We start from the raw sequence: 24,088 nt of genomic DNA, 5'->3' as shown, positions 1-24,088 counted from the left end.
CCAATCAATGATTCTCATCATTATGTTTTTATCTTTCTCTCCTTCTCCCTTCCTCTCTGAAATCAATTATATATATATATATATATATATATATATACATATATATATATATATATATAAAAATACTGGAAGAAAATAAATACAGATGTGTCCTAGTCTTGAAGAAAAGGGCTTTCTTTCTTAGCACAAGATGAAAGCCAGAAATCATGAGATGGACAGATTAAACTTGGCAAAAATATGCACGTTTGACAAAGGATAATATCACTAATATAATGCAATGCTCTTAAGAAATTATTTTAAAAATAACAAAAAAAAATGACAAACAGTACTAACAGGCAATTAAAATATATGGGTAGCCTCTAAATATTAAAAATTCAACCTCATTAGCAAATAAAATTTAAAACAAGATGATAGTTGGGAGCATTTGAGATCTTGCTCCCCTGCATATCTTGTTAGTTTGGTTCAAATAAACTCTAAAAAACAAAACAAAACAAAAAAAACACACCAAGATGACAGTTTTGTGAGGTTTTCTGCTTATTAGACTAGTGAAGATGGAAAATAAATGCCAATTCCCAGCATGAATTTGTACAAATTTTCTAAAGAACATTTTGATATGTGTATCAATTGTTTAGGTTTACATTTTATATGAATCAGCATTTCTACTTCCAGAAATTATCCTAAGTAGATAACCAGACATATGTACAAGGATACCCCTATAAATAGGTTAATCTGTGAAAAGTTGGAAATACCCTAATTATCCAATAGTAGGAGGTTAGGTATCAAAGTCTGTCCATACAACAGGAAGCTATACACATTACAGTGAGATTTGCCTTTAGTAGATACAAAAAGTTACCCAAAACCCAGTGAATAAAAAAGGTTAGAGAACAAATATAAACCCAATTACATCCTATATAATAAAAGACTAATATGCAAATCGACCGAACGGCGGAATGACCAGTCGCTATGGCGGGCACTGACCACCAGGGGGCAGACGCTCAATGCAAGAGCTGCCCCCTGGTGGTCAGTGCGTTCCCACAGGGGGAGCGCCGCTCAGCCAGAAGCCCTGAGCTGGGCTCCTGCCCCCTTGGCTGTAGGCAACACGCTGGCCTCAGCTCCCTTACACTGGCCCTTCCTGCCCAAGGGGTATGATCTCCTGCCCTGCCCTGTGTCCTTCCCCACCAGGCTCCCCTGTGCGATCTTAGTCCTGCTACCCACAAGCCAGATGCAAGGTCTGGTTAAGCCTCGGCAGAACTGAAGGAAATCAGACAAACTTCTCCAACTGCCAATGTGGCCTCCTCTCGGCACCGCCCTCTTCACCAATCCAGTCAGGCCACTTTCTTCACTGTTCCCCAAACAGTTCTGGCTTATCTCCACCTCATACTTTCTCCTCCCTAGTGCCCTCTCCACCCTTCCCTCAGTGACTCTTTTTTTAAAAAATTGATTTTTAGAGAGAGAGGAGGGAGAGGGATAGAGAGATAGAAACATCTATGGCTGCCTCCTGTAGGCCCCCAACTGAGGATCGAGCCCCCAGCCTGGGCATGCGCCCTGACTGGAATGGAGCCATGACCTCTGGGTTCCTGGGTCTGTGCTAACCACTGAGCACACTGGCCAGCCCCCCTCAGTGACTCTTAAACCTTCACCTCCTCCATGATCTCAAAGAGTAGCAGGTGGAACCTGAGGTAAAAACACTAGAGATGCTTTGTGTGAAAGGGCCAGACAGGAGGTATTTTTGGCTTGTGGGTCCTGCCGTCTGGCACAACTATGTAACTCCATCACGTGGCACAAAGCAGCCACAGACAACGTGAAAATGAATGAGTGTGGCTGTGTTCCAATAAAACTTCACTTACGGACATGGAAATTTGATTTTCATATCATTTTCACAAGTCATGAAATATTCTTCTGGCTTTTTTTTCCCCCAACCACTTATAAATGTCAAGATCTGAGGCCAGCTGGGTTTGGCCCTCGGGTGGTAATTTGCTGGGCTCTGACTGCTCTCTCCCAGCGATTTGCAGCTGGTGTCTCGGCAATAATTTTTAAAACATGCAATACCTGACTATTCAGTCAGGGGCCCTGACCTCTTTTCCCTTAGATTGCCAAACAAAAAATGACAACAGCCAACACAACAATAGCCCTCCGGTATGAATGAATCAAAATTATATCTATTATTTTTGTCAGATCGGCAAAAAATATATTTTTTGGTGTGCTGCAGAATTTCAGTAATTCGTTTGTGTGTGCCATGAGATTCAAAAGTATGAAAAATCCCTGTCTATCCAGTTCAACAGCCTCTTTTTTGTGTGTGCCCTGACCAGGGATTAAACCTGTAACCTAGGCATATCGTATCGGGACCACACTCCAATGAACTGAGCTACCAGTCAGGGTTCAGCCTCATTTTTAAGGGAGCCAAGTCAGGCCCTGAGAAGTTCCAAATAAATTGCCCAACATTAGTTAACTGACACAGATATGACCAAAACCCAAATCCCCAGCTCCTGGCATTGATACAGGGGAACCACACAAGGCCATTTTTCTCTTTACACTACAAACCCACATAGTTGGTGCTTTGATTTGTTTTCTTGCTTCCTAATCTTAAACTGTCTTATATTTCTTATGTAGGTCCTCTAGTGTCCTACCCTGAATCTAATATTTGTGTCTGCCCATAGTAAAATTCAGTACCCAATTTATACTAAATAAAAATCCTATATAATAAAAGGCTAATATGCAAATTGTCCCCTTGGGAGTTCTATGGGGAGACTGGGAGTTTGATCGCCCGCTATGACATGCACTGACCACCAGGGGGCGGGGCGGAACATGGCGGGTGACCAGCAGCAGTGGTGGGGCGCTGAGGGAGCAAAGGAAGAAGGAGGCCGGGAGTCGGGCAATCTGATCGGCCCTTGATCGCCAGCCAGGCCTAAGGACCCTACCCTGCATGAATTTTATGCACCGGGCCTCTAGTGTCATATTTCCCTTGGGAGGGGCGGGGAGATCCATTGTGTTCTCTTATGTCAAACATTTAAAACCTCACTGGTTTGTGGGTGTTCTTTTTTAATCTCAGATATTAAATATTCACTTAGATTATATGTGCTCAGGCATACATTTTATAAAGGTGATAATTTTACATTGGTATAAATGGTTTAAGTAATAATTAAAGGTATAAATTCTTAATAGGCTTTCTCTCATGTTAAAGTTTGAAGTGACTAGGTTTTCAACATTTGTACCCCAAAAGTTAACTTGCTTCATTGTCTTCCCCCCTTCATTCCCTAGACTCTAGGGCCTAGAGATTAATGATTTTTTTCCCTTACCATCATAATTAAACCCTTATGAATTTTTAGCCAGATGAAAATCTTCAGAACCCTAATGGGCTGGGAAATATTTTTCAGCCTTGGGGGGGGGAAAAAAAATAGAAACTAGTACCCAACACCAGCTTAAAAAAAAACAAAACGCAAAGCTCTGACCATTTCAACTTTTTAAAGGTCCGTGTTCCTGCTCTAACAGCAGGTAGTACCTACTCGATGACGTCAGTGTTGTGGAGCCCATTTGTAACAGCCAGACATCCCCAAACAAAGGATTTGAATCATAAGACAGAAATTATATCCATTTTACTCTTTCAGGCCCTACTATTCCTTCTGAGCAACACACATGATAACTAAATCAGGATTACACATTTGAGACAACACAAATGTCTCCACGTACTGCAGACAGCAATGTTTTAAAAATTACTTTTTCTTTCTTCTCTCTTTAAATCCTAGACTTCCCATATAATCTTTGCAGATCATTTCCTAACAGACTAAATTTATGGGGCCAGGAGGATGTTACGGGAGAAAAGAAGTTTTAAGAGCATTAGCTGAGATTACGGAAGAAGGAAAGGCAGGAAGTAAATAAAAGGACAATGCTACAGTCCCAAGATCACAATACTGGACAGAAACTGATGACAAAAGATGAGTTACAACACTTACTGTGCAGAACCAAAACTCATTTCCGTTTGACATTTCAAATATACATATCAAAAGCTAGTGTGAGGATTCATTTGACCAGGTTACCGAAATTCTTTATGAAGCACCAAACCGAACTCAACCCCAAAGGCTAAAACCTCAGATTTTTTACACATGAACATTCCAACCACTACATTCTGACCCGCAGAAAGTTGACCCCGTGGCACAAACGGAAAAACCAAGGTTCAATTCGCTCCAGTGTCCTCTGAAAAAAATGATCTCATTGGAAGGATGACAACAGAAGAGGGAGTGACCCTCTTCAGTATTTTGTGTACTACCACCGCTCCCCCAGCCTCCCAGGAACCACTAATTTTGTTTTTAAAAATCTTTCCTGTTTTTTCTCCATTGCGAAAGGGAAAGGAATGAATTCAAAAGGAATGTCATTTCCAAAGCTCCTCCTAAGACTCAGTGCTGAGGCCTGCTTTTGTCCCCAAGTTCTCCAACCCCTGAGACACAGCTATTTCACAGCTGTCTTCTTAGCCCCACAAAATGGCTCCCTTTTGTGCCACTTGCTCAGGACCCCAGGGCTGGCCACACATGACTGCAGATCCCCATCGATGAAGAATAGATGCCCAGAAAAAGCGGAGGCTAAGCTCCCTCCCAGCCGTGAGCAAGGATCCCGGAGATCCCACCTCAGAGAGCAGCCCAGACAATGTGGGCATGTTCCACCGGATCCAAACCCTTCCGCCAAGTTAGGCAACCGCTTGGAAAAGGGTCCCGGTCCAAACCCGGCACCCAGTGCCCCTTCCCCAAATGCAGTGGCCTAAGTGGCCAGAAAGGCCCCGCTTCCCAAGTGGAAATAGTACACGGAAGAGACAATGGATGTCTCCGGCCCCGCCCAAGAACAGGAAACCTCCTCCTGCAAGGGAACTGGGGCCAGAGATGAACTCATTTAACAAACGTCAAAGAGGTGGGATGCAAAGACCGAGGTCCGCAGGTTTGAGCACCGAAAACCCACTCGGACTGGCACACGCCCTCTCCCGTTCGCAGGTGGGCGCAGGAGGGGAAGGAGCGGGGGTCTTTCCTTTGTTAGCAGAAGGGAGGCACTTGGCAAGGGCTGGCTGACGGCTGGGTCCTGGAAAGGAAGGAGTTGGGGGTCGCGATGACCACCCTGCCTGCCCACCAATGCCACCTGCCAGACTGGCCCCAGTGGGGAGAAGCCCGCCGGACCCGCTGGCTGCGACCGCGGAATCTGATCGCCACGCCGATCGCACGGCCGCACCTGCCCCGAGCAAGTGACAGGAGCGCGTGGCCCGGGGGTGAGACAATGGGGCCTGGCCGAGACGCCCCTAAGCTGTCCGGGCACCCGGGGGCTAAGACCACCGCCCTGGGAACGGGTTGGCCCCGCTTAAAAGAGGAGGGCGCGAACCCTCTCGGTACAGCCCAACTTACAACCCGCGGCGCGTTCAGGGCGAGTCCCCGGCCCTCCGGCCCCTCGCTCCCGGGCAGGAATGAATGAGAGGAGAGGGAGTCGGGCGGGGCAGCGTGCGGGGCTCGCGGGGAGACACAAAGGCGGGACTGGTAACTGAGCACCGCCGCCTGGCCAGACGCCCCGGGCACGTTACCGCCAACGACCCGCAACTCGGCCCGCGTGGCCCCGCTGGGCAGCGGCCCTCCCGACCCCGAGTCCCGCGTGGCGCGGACCCGCCGCCTCACCTGGAGCTATTCCTGCTGTTGGGGTCGACGCCCTTGAAGGTGGTGGTGGTCGTCATGACGCCGAGGAGTGAGACAGGCTGGCGCGGCACCAGAGTTGAAAGGATCCGGCCCTCGGGGCGCAGACAAGCTCCCCACCCCACCAACGGCGACCGCTGCAGAAGCCTCCGCCACCGCCTGGTCGGCCGGCCACCGCTTTTATAGGGTCTGTAAACCCCGCCCCCGCCCTCCCGGCATTGGCCGATTCAAATAGCTCTCTGCGTACCTATTGGTTCCCCGGAGTGCCAAGCATCGTACTGCCTCACGATGGGCTGTGGTGGTCCAGGCTCAACCTAAGCCCGCCCGCTTCCTGGTCAGGGATGGTCTGGAGAAGTGCCCCCTCCCCCACCCTCAAATCTCGGAGATGATTGGACAAAGGACAAACCTGCCCCATGCTTGGTACGAGTAATGCTCGCTGTCACTAAAAAGTTACCTGACAAAGGAGAAAGCTCGCTCCGGTAAGTTGGAACCCACAGTGCAGGGCAGATTTGTCGTTCCCACGCACTTATTTGCCTTACTTATGGTGGGACAGTGAGGGCATGCTCCTTAAGGGATGAAAAGGACTATTCTAAATTGACATTGAGTGCCTACTGTGTATCTCCTGTGAAAACCTGACAGTCCCAAGGCAGCAACATTGAGTCAGCGACAGAAAGCACGCCAAGATGATCCCTTTTAAAACGACTGGAAATTCTTTACATTTTAATGTTAATATTTAGCTGTCATGGGCGGTGCATGCACTAGACCAAAATTATAGTCGTGATTTGAAGGTCTGTTCTAAGGCTGTTAATGCCTGGTGGCTGGGAATGGCCACATCCTTTGCTATCAAGACTATTCCAGAGCTCTGCAGCTGTTTATACCCTTAAGTCATGGCTCTTCCTCCACCTGTCTGGGTAAATCTATCCCTGCAACAAATGCAGACACACTTGGAGGGCTCAGGAATGACTGCTTACAAAATCATAATAGAAAAGCATGCATGTTTCCTCAAGGCAGATCTTGTTCAGTATTTCCATAAAATTGAACTACTTTCCTCTTTGCATAGCCTCCTCCCCCCAGTCAGAAGTTTATATTGTTGGCTAACCGCTCTTCTGGGCTTTCATGAAAAGCCAGAGATAAGTTCTTCTCTTCTAGAAAGGCATGGATTTTTGTGCTTACCACAAAAACTCGCGAAGCACACCACTTGTTTGGATTAAAATATTTCCATTCTTAAAGGCTTGGCGTAAACTTTCAAAACTTTAATAATAATAAAAGCTAAAAAACAAAAAACCACTTTCATATCCATCTAGCCAGTGAGCATGCAAGCCCTCCTCAAAAATCATGTAATTCCTGCCCTGGCCAGTGTGATTCAATTGGTTGGAGTGGTTACAGGCTCCATCCCAGGTCAGGGCAGGAGGCAGCTGATAGATGGGTTTCTCACATCAATGTTTCTCTCTCTCTCTAACAAAAAAAAATCATGTAAGTACAGACTAGGAGTTAGAGTATGTTGGTTGCTGGCTCAGGCTCTCATACGAGAAATCTGGGTTTTAATCTCAACTCTTAACTTTTCTGAGCACGTTTCCTCATTCATAAAGATAAAATAGTATCTGGACTCCAGAGTTGAGGACTGAATTAAGTAATGATGTAAACTGCTTGGCCTAACATATAAGAAGTCATCAAAGTGATAGTCGTTTTTATTGACTTACTTGGAAAATAATCACATACTTTCTAATGATCTGAAATTTTTTGTATGTGAAATGAGGGGTTTTTACCTGACTCTTTAGGGTCCCTTTTAACTTACATTTTTGAATTTGTACTTGACTTGCCTTACTTCCTCCATCCCCTGTAGTCTAGTAGAAGACAGGTTGCTGTGGTAATACAGCACTGGGCTGGCAATCAAAAAGCCTAGATTCTGGGTCTGCTCCCTCTCAATATAACACTCCTAAGTACCCTGATGCTCTCGAGCCCAGTTTCATCTAGAGAATGGGGTTTGGAATTTTAAGAATGTTGTACTTAGGAAATGAAAGATCTCTCATAGAGGTGCCTCACACTGGCTACACATCAGAATAACCTATGAGCTTTTAAGAAATACAAATGAATGCCAGGCCCTATCCAACATCAACTAAATTGAAATTTCTGGGTGTCGGACTCAGTCATGGATATCTTTAAGAAGTAAAACAGGTAATTCTCATGTATAGCTTGGACTGAGAACCTCTGCTTCAAGGATAAAACATAAATCCCAGGAGAACCCTTTTATTATTAAGAGTAAATTTATGTAAAATAGACATCAGATTAAGGCCATTTTAGGCAAGCCTGTTTGGCAGTCTACCTACCTTTTTGTACAACCCCAGGGTTCCAATTTTAAATACCACTGCCATAAATCCTATATAATAAAAGGCTAATATGCAAATTGTCCCCTCAACCAGGGGGCAGGGCCAACCAGCCAACCGCCTGTGACCCTCTCCCGGTCAGCCCCCCATCCTGACCGATGGGGCCAGCCGGATCCCACCCATGCACAAATTCGTGCACTGGGCCTCTAGTAAATAAAAAAACCCCACTGCCCTATATGTGTATGTCCATTTTCACCTACTTTTAAAATACAATAAAGGGGAGAAGAATGAACAGTTGCTCACATGCTTTATACTTTTCATGTCTTTAAACAGTTAAGTACTCTTAAATTTACCTTCGTCCCATGCTGCCACTTCCTTGCTATATTCAAAGTACTAGTCATCCACTTGTAATTCAGTTCAGAAAGGTTAGTAAAAATCAGCTTACCCAACAGGTTTGAGTAAACCCAACGTTCTCCTCAGAACACAATCTATTGTTCCGAATCAGGTGGCTAGAAATCTAGTATTTAAAACATGTCAGAAAAGTGTTTGAAGCCCTAATAATTTTCCTTTAATATGGACAGGAATGCCATTGGTTTTTAATTTTGCTACTGGGTATCTGGAGAGTTTTATTCAAGAATGCAATGCCCGACCTACTCAAAATAATATGGAGGTTGTTTCCAACCACTTCTGCCTCACCACTTTAGTTAAGGTAGCAACTAAAAGCAAAAACATGCACTAACACAGCAACTCTTAGCTCTCAAGCACCTGTTTTTACCTTTAATGTTATCAGCTTTCCCACTACCATACAATGTACTGAATCCCCCAGAAGTTCAACCTGCCCCAATTTATTCCACAATGCCAGAGGGAGTGGGTGATACTCTCCCTAGATTCTGAAATTGGGTTCGAACCAATCTCTTTGATCAGTGCATTTGACTGACATCAATACATACTTATTAGGTTAAACCATATGAAACTGCAGATATCTGACTATTTCAGACCTACAAGAATAGCAACTACTTACGTTCAACCACAGTTTAATAATACTCTTAATATTTTCTACCCTTCTGTTTCATTATTTAAAAACAAATGCTGGTCATGCTTTTGAATTTGATTTAATGACTGAATTAATGAATGGCCCACTGACAAGTATTTCTAACAAGCTGTATTTCTCAGCCTCAACATTGCAGGATACTTCATAAGCGTATCACTTATGTATGACTTAACCACACATATTTACACATAAGTTCTGCATCCATTACTCTTAAAGTCAAATTTAGTATACATCTGTCCATTCTTTTCTTAGCCATATCCTCACCAAAAAAGAGGGTGGCAGATCAGTGCCCACTGAGACAGCCCAAGTTCTCTTAAAGCTCATTTGCCATTAAACAAGTGCACGAAGAGGTCTCAAATAATGGAAAATAGCTTTGTCATGTTCTTGCCTTCTCTTTATTCAAAGGTAAACAAAATGGTACATACACTCTACGTCCCTAACCCATCTGTCCCACTCTCCTAAAATGAATTCACCTCCTTAGCAAAAATAGCTAAAAGCCCAGCAGGTGTGGCTCAGTGGTTGAGTGTTAACCTTTGAACCAGGAGGTCACAGTTTGATTCCCAGGGGAGGATACATGCCCAGGTTGCAGGCTCAATCCCCAGTGGGGACCGTGCAGGAGGCAGCTGATCAATGATCCTCTCTCACATTTCTCTCTCTTCCTCCCTCTCTAAAATCAATATATCCTTGGGCGAGGATTTAAAAAATATCCTGAGGAATATTTTTCCTTAAAGACTCACTAGGGCACTATTTAGTATTAAGCATTTATTAAAAAAATCTAATGAGACAAGAGACAAAGGTCATACTCAGTTTTTTTTTAGTAAATAGAAAGTTCTTGGCTGGGTCTCTGATTTCTCATTTACATTAAGTGCAGGCCAACTGGTAGAGATTTAGGTATTCAGTTGAAGCCTCAGCATTCTATGGCAGAGCCCTTACTTCACACTGAATATAACAACTTATTTTAATCCTCACCCAAGGATATATTTTTATTGATTTTTAGAGAGAGGAAGGGAAATATCAATGTGAGAGAAACATAATTAGTTGCCTCCAGCCCCAACTGGGATTGAACTTGAAATTCGACCAGGGATCGAATCTGCAATCTTTTGGTGTATGGAACAAAGCTCCAAGCAACTGAGCCATCCTGTCAGGGCTGAGTAACTTTAGAGTTCAGCATGTGGGAGGCATTTTCTAGCTAATACTTATCTCATTTAATCTTCACCATAAGATGATTAACTCAAGAGTTGTAAGGATGCCTCCCAGAATTGCTTCTCAATTACACATGCTTTGAAAATACATTTCTGGGCGGTAGGGCAGAAGCACTGGTATTTTTAAAAAGCTCACCCAGACGTTCTGATGAAAAACCAGGATCCAGAATCCCTGTTAGTCATATTTAAAAGCAGCAATAACCTAACTCAAAAATAACCCAGCAGCACAGCTGGCCCTCTCCAATATACTATCCACCACCACCACCACCTCCCCACCAACACACACACACATATACACAAAGACCTTGAAAAAACTCCCTCAAATCCTGAGAGTCCACTGTCCACTGACCTGCTGCTGTCACAATTCCCAATTGCACTTTCACCCGTCTCCCATTTTCCTCAAAGTATTCCTTCCCATCTTCCAGTCAATCTCATTAAATATGAGGGCAGCCGGAAAGAGTTTAGCCAAATTGTAACAGTTAACCAAAATGGCAGCATAACTCCCATCACTTGAATGTCCCCTCCCAAACCAAAAAAAATAAAATGCAAAGATTACTTTCAGTATTTTCAACTCAAACCATTTCACTTATTTTCAAAGTGATTTTTAAAAAGTACTCCACAAATTTTTTCTATACAATAATTGTTTTGGTAGCAACTTATGTGAAATGGTCAAGAGCAACAATCAAGAAGTCCATTTAAGAACACAAATAAGGTATACACACTGACCCAAGTATCAATAAGCTACAACATACTATATTATTGAACAGTGCCCTGTCCACACATTTCTCTCTGGCTCTATTAATTGTATCAAGTTTTTCCACTATGAAGGAATTTAAAGTTTATCTTCTCCGAACAAGGCAAAAACTCATAGTATTAATTCCTCTAACTGAAGAACCCAGTTTAAGACCCCTTCCACATTAAAGTCCTCTGATTTAAATTTCAATTTAACTTTAGTTTTTAGGGCACCACAAAACTCCACTATTTAATAGTACCTAGATCAGTATGTCAAGAGAAATGTACTCAACTGATCCCTTCTAAGAAGAATTCTTGGGGGCAGGCTTCCCACCGTCTCACAATATAAGTTGTAAAAATGGGTTGGTAGCAAAATAAAAATTGATTCAAGATTAACACATATCCATAATAGAGCCAAAAATCTAGAGAATTCCTGTTTCTGGGAAGCTCATTCACTATGGACATGGGGAATGTAAAAGAGATCATACTGTAAGCGGTACAGTGAATTAAGTGAATCACATGGCATTATTACATGGGGACTTGATCCAACAAGACCACATTGGTGGGTTAGCAGGGGTGAGAATTCAGTTTCTTGAGAACTAGTTTTAGAGAATTCAATTGGAATAAAAAGGCAGCAGGAAACCTATCTCTAGTCCCAGTTCTATAACCATGTGGCTGTGTGACAACACTCTGGATCAGTTTTCTCAACCCCAAAACAGGGGTTAGAATTAGACCATCTTTTTTTATCTTCCCTGCTCAAATACTGTTTATTGGTTCTATAGCCATGATCTTTCCCCATACATTTGAAGACAGTAGTGACCTATATATTTAAATGCTAAAAGAAATATATGTAGATAAACATTTTCTGTCCTTCAACATCCTTAAATAAGAAACAGATTCTATTTTAGGTTAGGGATTACTCACCAAAGTGAAAGCTAGAGAATTAAGTGACTTATCAGCAGTTAGCTAAACCAGAACCTTTTTCCTAGCTGCATTTTACTAAGGCCTCAGGTAATGGTTTACAGAAAAGAATGCTTGAGAGTAAATCCACATAGTATGACCTATTTTTTTTTTTTTTGCTACTAAAGTTGCATATTTGGACCTAAGCTTTTTTAACAAAGAGGAGGCTGGAACATCCGTTGATAGTCATTTATGTAACTTTGTTATTCTTTGTTTTGCATTAGTCTGTCAGAAATAGAAAGTCCTGTTTCTTCCTTTAAATGTTACTTCTAGCAGGCCTATTGGTATCCTAAACTTCAATTTTCTTATTTAATATTCCTCAGAATAAAGAGAACAGCTCATTTTAAACAAGAAGTTTATTTAAACAACAAGACACTTGACTTGAAGGGAAAACTATCTAGGATTCATTTTTTTAGAGTAATTTATCCCTACTTAAAGACAGATTGCCCTACATGTAACAGCTACGTACAAAAAAGTTATAAAATTGTCCTTGGTTTTACAATGATAAATGAAAAACATTAAAATTCTCCAATCAAACAAGGTATGCAAGAATTTTTATGTTGTTCTTTTTTGTTAAACAGTGAGAGCAAAATAACTTACTGGAATATAAAGATAAGAGCTGGATGAGCATGCCACTAATGGAGAAAGGGGGTGTTTTCACAGAACCAGTATTTTTTCCCCATCCCATCTCCATTTGATGTAGATCAAAACATACCATTGGCCATTTAGTTAAAAAAAAAAAAAATGCAAATGCTTGTGCACATACATCCGTTACTTTATGTACAATAATAAAAGAATGGGGAAGGGGAAAATGAAAGAATAGAGAAAACTATACTGTAGTAGTCAGATGTGTTGAAACCAAATTGCAGTTTTCTAATTGAGAATGTCTTCTTGGTCTGGAGGAACAGAGTTCTGGAGTAAAGTAGCAGGTTCCCTTTTTAGTAGACCCCTCCTGTCTGCTGCTGGAACACATCAATTGTATCTTCATCCTCCATTTCCAACTAGCATAAAGGAAAAAAAGCCATTGATAGTTAAAATTTATAACTATCAGAAATATCCTGAAAAACTGCACAAGTTTCACCCAATTCTAGTGTTGGTTATTTTAGACATCCCAAACACTAACTTAGTTAGCATCCCAGGCTTAGATTTTAGTAATTTTTCACTTGGCATTCCTTTTTTAATGAAGATTATACTAGAAAACTTAGCTTTTAAGTTAAAAACTGAACATGTCTACAAGTTAAATCATCTCCTTCGATCACTGAAAATGAGTGATGCATGTAAAGGATCTCACTATGTTGTTTAGGTGAGCAAGACTGGAAATAACCTAAGTACCAACAGAAACCCAAAGAAATACTATACATTCACAATGAAATACCACATACCTGTTATTAAAGAATAAGCAGATTTACATGTGCAGAAGTAGAAATATTCCTATAATACTAAATACCCCTAGAATACTAAAAACAACATTTAAAAACTAGGCAACCTTTGTGTTTTTAGGTGTGTGTGCGTGTGTGTGTGTGTATACACATGAATGTATCCTTGCCTATGCACAAAACAGTGGTTGCCTCTATGCAGTAAGGAAAGGGATCGGGCAAGAAAAAACTTGTGTTGTTTTTTAAGTTAATTTCAATTTTAAAATGCTATTCACAAATTAAGTTTGCAAGTTTTACTACCCATATGTTATACACAAAACAACCATGTTGATAAGGTTTGGGTACATATGGCAACACTGTAAAATGCAGGAGTGGGGAATCTTTTTTCTGCCAAGGGCCATTTGGGTATTTATAACATCATTCTCAGGCCATATAACATTATCAACTTAAAAATTAGCCTGCCCTGTTTGGTCAAACATTTAATTGACTCACCCTAATGCCTTGGCAGGGCCAGACCGAATGATGTCTCCAGCTGTATGTTCCCCACCCCTGCTTTAAAGTAAATAATCTTTGTAACAGTTTATTATGCTGACAATTACCCTTAAACATTTCTTTCTAAAAACTGGTAATTTTGAAAATAAAACAATCTTGAGCACCTAAAGACAAGAAACAACTGTTTCTAACAAAGTTCAAATATACTCAAAGTAGAGCTAAGGCTTTAAAATACAGTAGGGCCTTGACTTACGAGTGTCCCGACTAACGAGTTTTTTGAGATACCAGCTGTCTCTCAGCCGATTTTTTGCATTGAGTTGATAGAGTAATTTGAGTTAACGAGCTCGGTCTCAGAACGCATTAAACTCGTAAGTCAAGACCCCACTGTATTAATAACTGCGTCTCAATTCCCTCTTTGTAAAAAGGCATAGCATTCAGTTATGAGAATGAAATGAGTTGAAGAAAGTATTTAACAGAATGATGGGCACATAATTATACTGCTATTAAAATTGGCTGATAAGATTTTTTGATTTATTACAAGTCTTCTATTTAATATTGGGAAAACAATTCTAAAACAAGTCAATTTCATTCTAAAATGAATTCAATTCTAAATTCATTTGAAGATTTTATAATGCAAGTCTGAATAAATCCTCCTCACAGTTTAGTATTTGCAACTAGCACGGTAGACAAGCCTTAGAACTACTTTCTGGTGGGGGGTAAGGGCTTCATAAGACAGAAAATACATTCTAATCATCAGAGTTTAGCTTAATGAATTCTTTTTATTCTTTTAAAAACATCAATTCAGGCCCCCCCCGGGATGCAAAAAAACAACAACCACAACAAAACCACAAAATAAGACAAAAAAACCCACACACATCCAAACAGGTCTTCAGCCTATCTACTGTAACAAAACTATTAGTATTTTGAACTTTATAGTGAAACTTTAAATGCTTTTAAAAGATAAAAGAGCTTTTTCTCTTTCATCAAGTGAATTCAGTTCACCCTAGCCTGTTTGCTTCAGTGGATAGAACGTCGGCCTGTGGAATGAAGGGTCCTGGGGTTCAATTTCGGTAAAAGGCACATGCCCAGGTTTCAGGCTCAATCCCCAGTAGGGGGGCGTGCAGAAGGCAGCTGATCAATGATTCTCTCTCATCATTGATGTCTCTCTCTCTCTTCTTCTCTGAAATCAATAAAAAAATATATATTTAAAGAGAATTCAGCTCCACCTTGTGGTTATGGACTATAACTGCTTCTTAGAGACTCACCAACGGAATTTCTTCAAAATCTTCTCTTCTCAAGTATAACTCATAGATAATTCAATATTTTTTTAAGATTATCAAGGAAGCCACAATCTTGACATGCTGCTTCACTCACACCATATTTATCACTTTCTGGTTTTTATGGCGTGATAAAAAAATTCAAAAATAGACTCTAATTTAAATTTTCAAAGTGGAATTCTTAACTGGAACTTGAGAGCTTCTTACAATGTGATAGACCAACTGTGCTGATAGGTAGAGATACAGGGATCAGACAGCATGACCTTTTTCTGTTGTTGTTAATCCCCACCTGAGGACATTTTTTCCATTGATTTTTAGAGTGGAAGGGGTTGGGGGAGAGGGAGGGAGCGACTGGAGGGGGAAGAAAGAGGAGGGAGAGAGGGAGAGAGAAGAGAGAGGTGGAGAGAGATATAGATACATCTGTTACATTGACTGGTTGCCTCCCACACACTGGGCCGGGATGCAGGATGGAGCCTGCATCCAAGGTACATGCCCTTCACAGGGCCAACACTCTAATCACTGAGTCACTGGGCCAGGGCAGCATCACATTCTGTAGTAAGGGTCTGGAAAGCCACCTGTTGTCAACAGCCCCCACTCTCAAACTAAGCTATCAAGAGACTTGCAGTTGTCCTGCAGGTATAGCTCAGTGGTTGAAGGTCAACCTATGAACCAGGAGGTCACAGTTCGATTCCCAGTCAGGGCACATGTCCAGGTTGCGGGCTCGATCCCCAGAGTGGGGCAAGCAGGAGGCAGTCTATTCAATGATTCTCTCTCATTGATGTTTCCATCTTTCTCCCCCTCTCTCTTACTCTCTGAAATCAATAAACATTCTGAAGAAAATGACAATAAGAAAGAAATGGGTTAAAGTAACTAAATGACCTATTAGTTTTACTGAGTGATAACCAGATATTTTAAAACCAGTGGCATTTCCTCAATCTATTCCTATTTTTTTTCTTTCTGTTCCCCCTTGATCATCTTTTACAAAGCTTTGAATTTTGATAAAGAACTGTATTTCAACATCTAAAAGTTCATAAATAAAGCTGTTAAGCAAATTACAAAAAAAAAACACACATTGATTTTTCTAGTTAACAGAGATTTTTACCTGTGCAGGTGTGTCTGTTTCATTGATTGGCTGCCCGTCAAATCGGAATCTGATCTGCCTCATTGACAAACCCTGTACAAGAGAGTTTAAAAGCATCTTACTGCAAACATATGCATATTTAGCCACAAATGTTTTAAATGAGACATAAATACATTTGCTACCAACATTTCTATGAGTAAAAAGATTTGGGGTGACTTTCACTTTCTTTAAACTATGTTTGATTTTCTTTGGAAAATGTTTTTAAAAGGTCTTCTTTTAAAAAAAGCTGCACTGCTTTTGAGACCATAGCTAATCCAACCTTGAACAGATCATACTTTGAGTCAACTGCATTTAAATAAGATACTGAAAGGAAATTTGAAGTAACCAATGCACACAGCAATATTCCTCAGTGCATGTTAAAGAGATCAAGCATTACCTTCCCGACACAAGAGTGGGAAGAGGGGGAAAGGAGCAAAGCATCAAAGCTGTTGATAACTGCAGCCAAATGAAGACAAGATAGAAAAATAAAGTATCTTTGGAGGTATGGCATAAATATATTAACTTGAAAGACAGCTTTCTAGAAAGCATCTTACGAAGTCACTCCAATATCATGCTCAAATTATAAATTATAATTGTTACACAAAAGCCATACTTCAATGAATATATTTTAAATCCTCACCTGAGGATATTTATATTGACTTTTGGGGTTTTTTAGAGAGGAAGGGAGACAAAGGGAGAGGTAGAGACAAACATCTATAAGGCTGCCTCCCACTGGCCCCTAGACTTGGAATGGAACCTGCGACAGGATGACACTCCAATTTACTGAGTGTAAATACATACCACTTACAGACTAGCCCTTACCCTTGTCTTGAATACAAGCAATCCTCCATCAGGTAGGTGAAATTCCTCATGACTTTTAATTTTAATTAGCGATTACAAAAGGAACCAAGAATTCAATGCCAAGCATTAATTACCAAGTTTTACATATTTAAAAACACTCCACATTGCCGAAACCGGTTTGGCTCAGTGGATAGAGCGTCAGCCTGCGGACTGAAGGGTCCCAGGTTCGATTCCGGTCAAGGGCATGTGCCTGGGTTGTGGGCACGTCCCCGGTGGGGGGTGTGCATGAGGCGGCTGATCGATGCTTCTCTCTCATCGATGTTTCTGACTCTCTATCCCTCTCCCTTCCTCTCTGTAAAAAATCAATAAAATATATTTAAAAAAATAAAAATAAAAACACTCCACTGAAGTCTGTGCTTCAACAAAATATTAAGCACCTTCTATATGCTGGGTTCTTCCTTCACTACATCCAGGGGTAAGGTCGTAAGGACAATGGTGCAGCCATTCAAAATAAAAGGGGGGGAAAGGCAGGGACAGAAAATAAGCAAACTATATTCCTTTTTTTTTTTTTTAATCTTCACCAGAGGATTTTTATTGATTTTAGACAGAAACATCAATGTGAGAAACATCGGTATGTGCCCCGACCAGGGACTGAACCTAAAACCTTTTGATGTAAGGGAAGATACTTCAACCAACTGAACCACCCAGCCAGGACTACTGCTTTATTGCCACCTGTTTATATACTTTTCTTTTTTTTCTTTCTTAACCCTGAGTGCGGGGAGCGCAATCGCGCTCCTCCTGCAATTTTTTTTCCTACTAGTATTTTATAATACCATCAGCAAACAATATATGTCAAAGATGAAAACAAATGTAGTAAAGGTTTCCTTAAGTTTTTGAATATGTAACTTCATTTACTTGCGATTCATAATTTTTTTCCTAAACTGCTGTAATATCAGCAAAAATGCCTTGGCAATTTTAGCATAGTTCCTAGGATATTGGTTGGCACTCAGAGGGTTAAATATATTTCATTCGTTTCAGAGAGGGAGAGGGAGAGATAGAAACATCAAAGATGAGAATCGCCCTAGCTGGTTTGGCTCAGCAGATAGAGCATCGGCCTGCAGACTCAAGGGTCCCGGGTTCAATTCCGGTCAAGGGCATGTACCTTGGTTGCAGGCACATCCCCAGTTGGGGGTGTGCAGGAGGCAGCTGATTGGTGTTTCTCTCTCATCGATGTTTCTGACTCTCTGTCCCTCTTCCCTTCCTCTCTGTAAATCAATAAAATATATTTAAAAAAAAAAAAAAAGATGAGAATCACTGATTGGCTGCCTCCTGCATGCCCCCCCACTGGGGATTAAGCCCACAAACCAGATACATGCCCGGGACCCTTCAGTCCGCAGGCCAACACTATCTACTAAACCAAACTGGCTAAGGCTATATGCTTTTCTTTACCAATAAAAGATTTTGCTATAGCCGAAACCGGTTTGGCTCAGTGGATAGAGCGTCAGCCTGCGGACTGAAGGGTCCCGGGTTCGATTCCGGTCAAGGGCATGTACCTGGGTTGCGGGCACATCCCCAGTGGGAGATGTGCAGGAGGCAGCTGATCAATGTTTCTAACTCTGTATCTCTTTCCCTTCCTCTCTGTAAAAAATCAATAAAATATATTTAAAAAAAAAAAAAAGATTTTGCTATAGAGCAAAAGTCCAAAATTCAGAAAACTTGTCTTTAAGATTCCATAAGCCATGTAAATTCAAACAAGGAATTTACATTAAACCAGTACTTGAGCTCCTCTTCTGAATAAATCTCATCCCTGAGCTTTAGAGTTGTGCCTGAAGAGTTGTATGAGCTTATCTCTGTGGGTCCATTTTCTCATCTCACAAAAATGAATTGGACTAAACCAATAAACCTGTGCCCTCTGAAACCACCTGACACTCCATGAAACAATCTGTAGGGTAAATCCACTACAATGGGAAAGTATGCTCTCAATCAGTTAGCTGAAGACTATGTGGCTGACATAAAGTAGGCAAACTCTAATTCTACATGTGAATGAAAAACTTAGTAGGAACCAACCTCTGGAAATACTACATTGAATGTTCTCTATAACATGTTCGATATGCCAGGTTATTGGTCTAGGCTCTAGAGAAATAGTGATCAAAAAGGCCCTATGCTCATGGAGCTCGCATTTCAGTGGAAAGACAAATATAGACATCGACCAATGAAAAATATCAAACTGAATGAGGATTGAATGCCAGGAAAAGAAGCTCTTTGAATTAATCAGACACATCTCCAAGGAAATAACTTAGCAAGACTGGAATAAAATGGCTGAGGGCTCAGCAATAGCCAACAGAAATATGTGAGCCACATATGTATTTTTAAATTTTCTAGTTGCCACTTGAAAAATATAGAATTTTAATAGAATATCTTAATTCAAAATACTATCATTTCAACATGTATTCAACATTTTAAAAACTAAGCTAATTTACTTTTCATACTGAGTTTCCAAATCTGCTATATATATTGCACTTTACCGCACATCTCAAATTGGACTAGCCACATTTCAAGTGGTAAATAGTTACATGTGGTTTGAGTACTGTATTGGACAGCAAAGGTTGTTAGAGAAGAGAATTTGCTGATGGCTTATATGAGTTAGGAAAGCATCATCAAATGACCCTAAGGCTCAGCCGGGATAGCTCAGTGGTTGAGCATCAACCTATGACCCAGGAGGTCACAGTTCAATTCCCCATTAAGGCACATGCCTGGGTTTCAGGCTCAATCCCAAGTGTGGGGCATACAGGAGGCAGCCGATCAATGCTACTCTCTCATTTATGTTTCTATCTCTCCCTTCCTCTCTGAAATCAATAAAAATAAATAATGACCCCACGGTTTTGACCTCACGACTAGATGTTGAATATTGCTGTTTACTTAGTGGGGACACCAGAGAAAAAGATTTCTAGAAGTAAAATCAAGAGTCCTCTTTTGGATGTTCAGTTTGAGATGCCCATTATACATCCACTGAAACTCCAGAGTCAAGATATCAAGTGAGTTCATTACAAAATAAATATGCACATTCAATGAATCTTTACAGGAAATCCTTGGTCAAGAATTTTCAACTGCCAATTCTTAGTCTTTTGAGTCTGTACCCACACATAAAAAGCAGGGAGTCAACCAGGCTGGTGTGGCTTGGTGGTTGAGTGTTGACCTATGAACCAGAAGTTGAGGTTTGATTCCTGGTCAGGGCACACGCCCGGGTTGCAGGTTCGATCCTCAGTTAGGGAGCATGCTAGAGGCAGTATCTCAGCAATGTTTCTACCTCTCTAGCCCTCCCCTTCCTCGCTCTCTAAAGTCAATTAAAAAATAAAAATGAATAAAATTTAGCCCTGGCCGTTACTCAGTTGGTTACAATGTTGTCCCTATACACCAAGGATGCAGGTTGGATCCCCAGTCAGAGAATAAACACGAATTGACCAATGAATGCATAAATAAGTGGAACAACAAATCAGTCTTTCTCTCTTCCCTCCTCTTTCTAAAAATCAATGATGTTAAAAAGCTAAAATTTAGTAGTAATTAGAGAAAACTGAAGATACGGAGAATTTTGTTCAAAACTACCAAATCTAAACATGAGTTTCTGTTCTGTATAAGGTTTGGCTACATAAAACATCTACAAAATGATTAGCTTTAAAAATTCCCCTGTATGTCCTAGCTGGTTTGGCTCAGTGGAGAGCATCGGCCCGCAGACTGAGGGGTCTCAGGTTCAATTCCGGTCAAGGGCACATGCCCGGGTTGAGGGCTCAATCCCCAGTAGGGGGCGTACAGGAGGCAGCCAATCAATGGTTTTCTCTCATCATTGATGTTTCTATCTCTCTCTCCCTCTCCCTTCCTCTGGGGAAAAAAAAAATTTCCCTGTAACCTGAAGGGGAACTAGTTTTCAAATATGAAAGGTGCTAGTGCAAAAAAATCTTTAGCACAATTAAGGGGAATTTCTCCAAAATTCTTCAAATAAGAATATACTGAGGCCCTGGCCGGATAGCTGTTGGTTAGAGTGTCACCAATACGCCAAGGCTGTGGGTTCGATTCCTGGTCAGGGAACATACAAGAGCCAAACCAATAAATGCATATATAAGTGGGACAACAAATCTATGTTTCTCTCTCCCCCCACTTCCTGTCTTTCTAAAATCAAGAAATAAAAATTTTAAAAAGAAAAGTACTTCTGTGAAGTAACTGTTGTATTTAACTTATGTAGGTACCAGAGTTTTTGTTATACTTGCAAAAGTCATTTTTAAAGTTGCCTTTGTATTGTTAGACTCATCACAAAGAGAAGCTTCTTTGTCTTACAGCTTGCATTTACCTCCCAGCATCTATATATTTCTACTTCCTCTCCTTGATGTCTATTTACTATTATCTAAGTAAAATGCAAATGTCTTTAGAATATAAAAATGTTTATGCTTGGCTCAGGTTAAATTTTTTTAAATATACATTTCTTTATTGATTTCAGAGATGAAGGGAGAGGGAGAGAAACCTAGAAACATCAATGAGAATCACTGATCGGCTGCCTCCTGCACGCCCCCTACTGGGGATCGAGCCTTAAACAGGGGCACGTGCCCTTGACTGGAATCAAACCTGGGACTCTTCAGTCCGCAGACTGACGCTCTATTCACTGAGCCAAACCGACTAGGGCAGATTAAATTTCTTGACATCCACTTTTAGTGTAAAAAGGGAATATTAAAATTTTACACACTTCAGGAAAATTGCAATGTCCTTAAACTCACTTTTTTTTTTTTAATTAAACTCCCATTTAATTGTATTTCCAAACTGGTCAAAATAGTTTTGACATAAGACATATCTGAAATGGATAAAAAAGAGCCTGACAAGAAATTTTACTATGTTCATTCTTATTTTCTTATATCACCTTGGAAACAAACCACGTGTTGTGAGTATAATTTGATGCATTTGTGGTACAGGACTAGACTCTAGTCATACATTAACCAACCCATCCTAGGGTTTTCATGAAGAATCAACATACCAAGTCCAAGTGTATGATAAAATTGATATGTCAAATATGTAAGTGCATATTCATTCTAGCAAAGTCAGTCTACTTATTATGCTAATCTAGTCTCTATTCTCATGAAAATAAGGGTTTTTTTATTTAAATAAGTTTTATTCAGTGAAAGTGCTCATGTCAGTTCCTCACCTGTCGTTCACAATAGGCTTTCATTAGTTTACTAAGTGGTGTATGCCTCTTAATCTTAAACTGCACCACAGAACCATCCTGCCCCGCCACCTTCAAATTAATATGATCGTTGTTCTCAGTCTTGACTCCTTCCTGTTGAAAGAAAAATAAAAGTATAATTTGGAAAATGTGAAAAACAAACACCTTTTAAAGCAGCTGCAGCCCAAGTTGCTTCAGAAATCAACAGGTTTCTCATTCTGTATGATAAGAGAGCATACAGCTGTTTTCAGCCGCTGAAATCAATCTGAAAAAATGAGAAACCCTGAGGTGACATTAAATAGCTGTCTGCCACAGAAACAGAAAAAGCGCCTCATGCAATACTATCAGTGGCAACAATCAATTTTTAAGGATGAGTCCCACTCAAATTTACTACAGTGCTCTCTTCAATTGCCTAAAATGGTCTATTTGGTCACTTTCAAAAGCTATCTTTTCCTTTAAAAAGTTAAAAATGAGCATCCTTTCCCTTTTCAAAGTACAGATGCAGGGGAACAAACCTCGAGCTTGCAACTCAAAACCCATTACAATTCTCTCGTTGAAGCTACCGAACCCGATTTTATGACTTAAATCTCAAGTTCCATGAACAAAGCTAATCGAGGAACATCCTGATTCTCTCTGAAGCAGCGGCAATAACTCAGAACCACCATTAACGTTCGCCTCTATTTGCAGCTTCATTTTGTTTATTTTTAGTGGAGAGCTTCTTCTCCCCTCCCCTTTGTTGACATGAGTCAAATGAAGTTTATTCCAAGTCTTCCTCGCAGATTTCCACCTAATCTGAAGTTCACCCACATCGAGTGCAGAAAGAACTCTGTGGCCCCTGAATCGCTTCGGGGGGGGGGGGGGTCACAAACCAGACAAACCGAAAGAGGCGCCCCGTGCGCCAGGTGGACGCGTGCGCCCGGCCCTCACGGGAAGAGCCTCCTTGGTGCCTCAAAACCCGCCCTCGAAAGTTAAGCCCTAGGAAGTCTCTGCACGAACATCGACCCCAACTTCTCGAAACCACATGGTCCCCGCAGGTTAGGGGTCATCTCACACCCAAGGAAAAGCCCCTGCCCATCCCCCCCACCACCACCACCGGGACCCGAGGCCATTAAAATGGGAAACACTCCCCGGGAATCCCCAGCCCCTCACGACCGCCCGACCGCCACCCGGCTTCCGACCCATCGGCAACCCATTGATTCCTCCCGAGCCCTCACCGGGCCCCGGCGGCCCGAGGCAGGGTCCCCGGACGCCCGCGCTGCTCATCCCTGTGGGGGAAGTCCCGGACCAAGGGAACTCCCCGCCACCGCGGAGGCGGCAGCACCCGCCTCAGCTCCGCACGGGGTCCGCGGAGGGTGGAGACACCGCGCGCCCTAACGCCCCTCCTCACGCGCGCCCGCCCGCCCGCCCGGCCCGAGAAGCCCCGCTCGCAGCCGTTGGCCTGCGGGCGTCCGCGATCCGCCCGCCCAACTCGCGCCTGGCGCGCACTCTGAGGCGGCCGGGGGCGGGGGAGGGCCGCGGAGCCTCCTCCAGCGCGGGAGGGAGGAAGAGGGGAGGGAGGAAAATGGCGCGGAACGCCCGGGCCTGAGCCGCGGCCGGCCCGTGAGGGGCCCGGGAAGGCGCGGGGAGCCCGCGGTGGCGCGGGCCGGAGACCAGCCCGCGCCGTGACCCCGCCGCGAGGCGAGACGAGGCGGCCGGCGCCGAACTCACCTTGGGCTTTTCGTCGGCCATGGCGAGCGCCGGAGTCTCAGCTGCCGCTTCACAAAAGAGGTACCAGGTCCGCACCAAACGAGCACACAAGCAGCACCAGGAGCGGCAGAAGAAGGAGGCGGCAGCGGTGGAGGAGGGAGAGGGCGCGCGCACGCTGTGCGCTCCCTCCCCCCACCCTGCGTGCGC

At 42.2% G+C, this 24,088-nt stretch overlaps 3 protein-coding genes across 7 annotated transcripts in view; 1 reads left to right on the top strand and 2 right to left on the bottom strand.

The window, feature by feature from the left end:
• ARMC7 (armadillo repeat containing 7) overlaps positions 1-5,759 on the top strand; it is a 32,239-nt gene extending 26,480 nt beyond the window's left edge. The window contains exon 4 of the transcript XR_004972639.1: positions 3,744-5,759. The gene's annotated coding sequence lies outside the window, so the exon portion shown is untranslated. The remainder of the gene's footprint in view (positions 1-3,743) is intronic.
• JPT1 (Jupiter microtubule associated homolog 1) overlaps positions 1-5,775 on the bottom strand; it is a 14,472-nt gene extending 8,697 nt beyond the window's left edge. For all 3 annotated transcript variants that reach the window (XM_036338959.1, XM_036338960.1, XM_036338958.1), the window contains exon 1: positions 5,643-5,775. In XM_036338959.1, the coding sequence (XP_036194852.1) occupies positions 5,643-5,698 (56 nt within the window). In that variant the 5' untranslated portion in view covers positions 5,699-5,775. The remainder of the gene's footprint in view (positions 1-5,642) is intronic.
• SUMO2 (small ubiquitin like modifier 2) overlaps positions 1-24,088 on the bottom strand; it is a 26,488-nt gene extending 2,400 nt beyond the window's left edge. Inside the window, exons 1-4 of one of the 3 annotated variants that reach the window (XR_004972644.1) lie at positions 23,903-24,070; positions 22,178-22,309; positions 16,174-16,245; positions 12,762-12,927 (exon numbers count right to left, since the gene is read on the bottom strand). Coding sequence is in view for 2 of the 3 variants with exons in the window: in XM_036338961.1 (XP_036194854.1) it covers positions 12,865-12,927; positions 16,174-16,245; positions 22,178-22,309; positions 23,903-23,923 (288 nt within the window). In the remaining variant the exon portion in view is untranslated. Of the gene's footprint in view, positions 1-12,264; positions 12,928-16,173; positions 16,246-22,177; positions 22,310-23,902 lie in introns of those variants that run through there. The other 2 variants (XM_036338961.1, XM_036338962.1) reach the window with 2 other exon arrangements.

This window comes from Myotis myotis, unplaced genomic scaffold, assembly GCF_014108235.1.
Source record: "Myotis myotis isolate mMyoMyo1 unplaced genomic scaffold, mMyoMyo1.p scaffold_m19_p_17, whole genome shotgun sequence".
NCBI classification, from domain to species: Eukaryota; Metazoa; Chordata; class Mammalia; order Chiroptera; family Vespertilionidae; genus Myotis; species Myotis myotis.
The sequence above is the reverse complement of the archived record's forward strand: the minus strand, read 5'-3'. Positions and strand labels throughout refer to the sequence as shown.